Raw genomic sequence first — 6,000 nt, 5'->3', positions numbered from 1 at the left:
TCAGATGAAGAGGAACAGCTTAGAGTGAGAAAGAGAGGTATGGAGCGAAAGAGAGCGCGCACAGGGGTTGCTGGGAAAAGATTGGGACAGGCTCTCCTTTTAATTTACTAATTAACCATGCAAATGAAATCTTAACAGGCTACTCAGAGGCAGTCCTCGGGGGAGGGAGGAAGGCATTAGCGCTTGATTATACTTTGTCCGTGCGGAGAGCGAAAAAGAGAAGCGAAATATGCTGTTGAACAAAGTGATGGGAAAGTTGCGGGCCCACCGCAGCAGAGCAGAAGCACGATCAGCATGAGAGGAGCGGAACATTTTTGTTGGAATAAACGCACACACATGAACACAGATTGTATGGTGTACCATGACTAACCTGAACATATGGATTGTTTCAGTAGAGACGAGAAGGGAACATCAGCCTCACAAATTGCACATTCTTGAAGTGCACATGGTGTAATCAAGCCTGCAGTACTGTTCAATTTAGCATGCCTTTCGCCTCACTCCTACACGTCTGCAACGCTTCTACTAACCTTTCAATGTGGCAGACAATACCGTCACATAAAATAGTTTACCCATCACTCAGTCACTGTGAAACTGCTTGATCTGTGCAGACTCAGAGCCCGAGAAACTGCCAGACAAAACAAAACAATGGGCAGCACTACATTCGTCACAATTTACCTTGAAGACGTCCTGCGTGTCATCCATGCAGTACACCCTGATGTTGTACTCCAGCGTGGAGCAGTATGCGTCGGAGAAGAGCACCAGCCTCAGGCGTTTGGCAGCACCCATGTGCAGGGATTCTCCCACCACGGCAAAGGTGCCCAGCTGCTCGGAGAACAGTCGGCACGTCTCGGCCTCAAGCTGGCAGTAATAGGGCTCGGCCACAAGCTCCTCCCCCATAAGCAGGACATCCTGGAGGCAAGGTAGAGGAAGATAAAAATATATAAAACAGGGTATGGATGGAAAGTCAAGCATTTGCTATATGTAGCAGGGAGGGTAAAATGTTTGTCTGACTATTTGAAAACTGTGGGGTCATACTTTAATTTCCATGTCTACCTGAAGTCCACCAGTACATGCACAACTCCAAGTGGTCACAGGAAAATCGCAGCTACTGGAATGCAATATGAGACTGAGTACGCTACTACTACTACTACAGTAGACCGACACGGACCCGTGTTTATGCATGAACGCTGTGTGGGCCTTCATGCACATGCAGAGACGCGCAGTGGTTCTCCGCTGACTCTGCCCAAAAAGGGTTGAATATTTTGGTTCCAAACTCGATTTTTCCTGCTGTGTCACAAAGTCACATCTGAGCTAAAGGTCTTGAAGGTAATGTTACATGTGTCTGTGTAACACTTTATACCAGAAAAATAAAAGAATACTTTGTTCTTGCTTCAAATTCCCTCTTCACTCCAGTGTGCTTACTCCGTACTGACATAAAGACACAGGTCCTATAGAACACCGTCAATTTACTAAATAATGCATGAACGAGGTGCTCAATTGACATGAAAGGAGATGCGAATAGATTCCCGGCAAGAATAGATGGTTCTGGAGAAATAAAAAGAGTGTGGAGCTGCAGTAAATATTGGATTATTGGGATTTCCAGAAATGCCCGTCATCCTTTGAGATTTGTTAAGAAAGGTGAGAGAAACGTGCCAATTTATCCGCAAAACAACATTGCTGTTTGATGATGAGGAGTGTAACAGGCAGCACCAATTAACTAAGAGGGTTATTTACCACAGATAAAGCAGGGACGGATTAAAATGTTGTGTTTCTCTTTGTTAAAGAACCAGATTTATCATGAAAAAAGGACAGACAGTTGAAAAGAACTCACACCATCACAGTACATGATAGAACAGTTTTATGAGATAAGCCCACCAGTGTCTGAGCTAATTTAATGGGGACAAATTGGACCCGTGGTGACAACATTTTCTCGAAAATCCCATCATGCCAGTTGACTGACTCTTCCCATTAGCCAGTGGAGCTGAAGAAAGCATCCTGCCTGCCAAATGCCCAGCTAGCCCCTCCAGGATCGATTTAACCAGACACCAACTACATCAATAGAATTAGTATTGACACAATTCATTTGCTATGCAACCACAATCGAGTCTAACTTTTTTATCTTCTTAATATTTCTTCAAAGTCATGCGGAGAGTGAGGTGGCTCGGTTACCACGGCGTGTGCTCACTCCGCAAGCAATTCATCTGCTTCTACACGTGGTTTTGCACAATTTCGTCATGCACCTTTCTTCTATTTTACGCCATACTTCTCAATTCTCTATGTTCCTTCCTTTACATCTACATTACTTGCTTGTCTACATTGCTCTTTTATCCACCTGGCCATACATGCAGTCGGGCCACTGGGCTATATTTGGTCCAGCTGATGATTAAAAGTGCAGATCTAACCTCTGCCTCAGACAGGCCAATCCATCCCACAGACACCCCACTGCCACCACACACGGGAAGGCTGAATAATTTATGCACAATATTGAACATGAGAAAAGACCTACTAACACTCTAAAGCCCATCAGTCCCCGGCCCAATCACTCTGGATTGTTGAGATGAATATATTGCCTCAAACATTTGTCACTGACATCTGGCAGCTCTGGTTAGTTTCAAATTTCATGAACAGAAAACAAAATGGGAACGGAACTCTGTAATTGGAAGTACTGGTCACCACTGGTCATGGAGCACACAGAAAGGCTCTTTGAGGATCAGTAATTTGCTTAGAGAATTTCTGTTTTGAGAAACATGTTGCCTAGCAACAGAAGCTGCAGAGAGCCGGTGCTTCCAGGCTTTTGTTCCAACTCAATGAGAAAACACCTGATGGTCAATATAATTTAAACCCTATGGAGCAGATGAATGCTGGGCTGTGACAAGGCATTGAATGCTTTTAGTGCAGGTGTGGTGTTGAGTCACTGTTGAGGAAGTTTTTGAGAAAAGATCTCACAGAGAGAAGTAAAGACTCGAGCAAATTCACTGAGAGGCGACTATATTTTTTATACAGAGGATTTGTGGTGGAGTTCGAGTGCCTTCTCACCTCCCATGCGCCCTCGTAGTTCTGCTTCTTCAGGCGCACAGCCCAGTTATCGAGGCAAGCATCTGAGCAGTGGTCCATGCTGAGGATAACTGGTCGGCTCAGGAGCACTCCTGGGGGGCCACAGCTCACAACGGGGCTAAGCAGGGTCTGGCAGCCAGCCAATGGTAACCTACACCCGGGTGGGAGGAGAGAGACAGGGGAAGAGATGAAGATGACGAGCTTTTGCTCATTTATTAGTGAGAATTTTCTGTTCTTTTGTAAGCTCAAACTGATGTTGCAAATGATCAAGCAGCTGCAACAGACAATGACGAGAGCCTGCTGGACTCTCTGGACCGCGTTGTGAGCGAGTGAGTAATAACACAACATCACAGCACACTACAATGACTGTGCCTTCAGAGACGGAGAGCAGCAAGCCAGATAAACAGTGTTCTCCAAACAATTCATTCAACTTAAATAGTACACATCCTGGTAAAAGGCGATGTTATTTATTTACATCCCTCCTCCACAGCACCAACTCTAAAGCCTTTCCTAATGGAACAGTAGAGCATCAAAACAAACAGCCTAGTGGCATCCAGGGAAGAATGCCAGTTAGGCAGTGTTAAAGAGACCCACCTTAAATCTTCCTTCCTCTGAACAGTGAGATAAATCTCATAGATCTTTCCTCTGGGGATGGCCTCGGGAGGAATGAGCAGACTGATTCCTAATGCAAATAACAACAAAGCGAGAGAAGGGGTTAGTGAGGAGGAGTAGGGGACAGGCTCATTTGTTCTGACTGAACAACAGTGTTGTCCTCCCACAAAGGAAGCTGGCCCTCTCAACAAAACTGTCTGGCTGCAAAAACAAAAAGAACAAATCTATTCTGAAGGTCAGATGCAGTCGCCGCAAGGTGCAGTAGATGCAAATCTCTGCACCGGCAGCCAAGGCTGCACACGTCCCCACAGTCCACAATTAGCTGAGACAAAAGCGCACGCTGCATCGCAGTTTAAATGTCCTCCGTCTGCCACCACGTAGATAATTGAGACCATGGAACAGACTACTCCAGGAAAATTGCTCCTTCCCAGGAGAGTGTCGGAATGCACCTTGGAGGAAAGAGAGCCATTGAAGTACTTTGAGTGTTGTGGCATTTATGTTGTGATGCCAAATAAGCCACTTAGAACCCTATTTAAAATGTAGCGCAAACAGTGAGTATGAGGCACACTCATAACAGTCTGTGGATTGTAAACTGGATCTGTTTATCATGAAGCATCTGTTTGAATGAGGCAAAGGAGCCTGAACGCTTAAAAGACTTGTCTGCATCTATAAACCATGTCTTCCGTGTACCTGACACCGTGCTAAATGACAGTAGGCCATATATCTTTGTGGAGTGGATGCATGCAGGAGCTGATTTTTATTTTACTCCGTGCCCCAAAGAGGTATGTAGATGTCAATATGTGGTAAAGCCAACATAGCTTTGAGTTAATCTGTGCATGAAATATAGGTAGGTGAGCAGAAGAAAAAACAGAGAACGAGAGAGCTAAAGAAAGGTACAGAGACAAAACAAACTTTTCTCCCACATGAGAGTGGTTCAGTGGCACTGTCTTGGGCTAATCTGGACAGCCCACAAGGAGTTAAGTGAAAACACTGTCCTCCAGTGTAGTAACACTGTACTCAGCTAATGTGAAGAGGGGAAGTGAAACAGTGGACTAATGATGGTGGGCTTTTGTATCCCGAGACTGTAATTGGAGAGCAGTTTGTGTTAGTATCTGTCCCTGTATTGGCTCTGTCTGAGACGCAGGCAGGCACACAAAAATTTATAGGAACCTATTTCTAAATTAGTTCTTTCAAAAGTTTCTCCAGTTCAGTCTTTCCTGGTTCCAACTGGGTCGTTCCATTCTTTTATCGCTTGCATATATACTGGGTGATGTATGGTAATGCCGAGCTGAGGTTGAATTTGAGGTGCTTAAGTGGAAGGTCTGTCTTGCTACAGTTTTACAGCTAAAAAGACAAAGGATATTATTTTTATTGAGGGAAATTAAAAGTTTTTACTCTGTGTATTGCAAACAACACTTTTTTTTGTACTCCCTTTTGTCAGCTTTATATATGAGTGAAATCAAATCAAATCAAATCAAATGTGCTACATTGTCCCCTTGTGCTACAGTGGCTACAGGACAATGCACACATGACAAGTTCTACAGACAAGGCCACAAATCATAGGATATAATTAGGAAAATGAATAAATGAATAAAAAGACAATATTGCATCTAAATGTTCAAAAATACAATATTTTTTTATTGTACAACAAACAGTTGTGTAAATGAATTATTTTAGCCTGTGCACGTTTTGCCACATGCCCTCTAAATGTGTCTTTCCTGCCGCCTCAGAATCCGCCTTTTGCACAAAATATTTATCATATGGAAGACAAGACACTCAAGAGACATCACGGTAAAAGCAATAAAAAGGGCAAAAGTTCCAAACAACCAAGGTAACATCAAAGATGCATACTGTGAAAGGGCACTCTTTCTTACAAAATGATTCTCTCCAGATTTGCCTCAACGTCCCTCAAAAGACCAATCTTTAATTGACCATGTTTATGTCTCCGTCTGTGCTCTTAGCGCAAAGCTAGAGATCAGCTACAAATTTAACCAGCTCTATCATGAGCAGTGGGACTAATTGGAGTCATTTGTACAAAGGTTTGTTCCACAAATCTTTCATTTGTTTTTGGTTGTAGTTAGTTTATTCTTACTCTCCGTGTTGTGCTGCATAGATGGAACTTACTGACAAAGCATTCTGCCTTTTTGTATAATTTAAATATGAGATGATTCACTTTATTCATATACAACCGACTGATTCACACATAATCTGCCCGAATCATAAGAGCTTCTCGTCTTTGCTTCTTAGAAACAGACAGAAAAACAGCCAGTGCACAGAGCTGTTAAGTACAAAGCCTTGACACGCATTAACGTGTGCTAACCAGGTACAAAACGA

At 43.5% G+C, this 6,000-nt stretch overlaps 1 protein-coding gene across 1 annotated transcript in view; it reads right to left on the bottom strand.

The window, feature by feature from the left end:
- Positions 1-6,000, bottom strand: part of LOC122778791 (netrin receptor UNC5A-like) — a 114,263-nt gene continuing 108,263 nt past the window's right edge. The window contains exons 10-13 of the mRNA XM_044040888.1: positions 3,649-3,736; positions 3,037-3,205; positions 676-909; positions 1-18 (exon numbers count right to left, since the gene is read on the bottom strand). Coding sequence (XP_043896823.1) covers positions 1-18; positions 676-909; positions 3,037-3,205; positions 3,649-3,736 — 509 coding nt within the window. The remainder of the gene's footprint in view (positions 19-675; positions 910-3,036; positions 3,206-3,648; positions 3,737-6,000) is intronic.

The sequence above is a fragment of the Solea senegalensis genome, linkage group LG12 (genome assembly GCF_019176455.1).
Source record: "Solea senegalensis isolate Sse05_10M linkage group LG12, IFAPA_SoseM_1, whole genome shotgun sequence".
Taxonomy (NCBI): domain Eukaryota; kingdom Metazoa; phylum Chordata; class Actinopteri; order Pleuronectiformes; family Soleidae; genus Solea; species Solea senegalensis.
The sequence above is the reverse complement of the archived record's forward strand: the minus strand, read 5'-3'. Positions and strand labels throughout refer to the sequence as shown.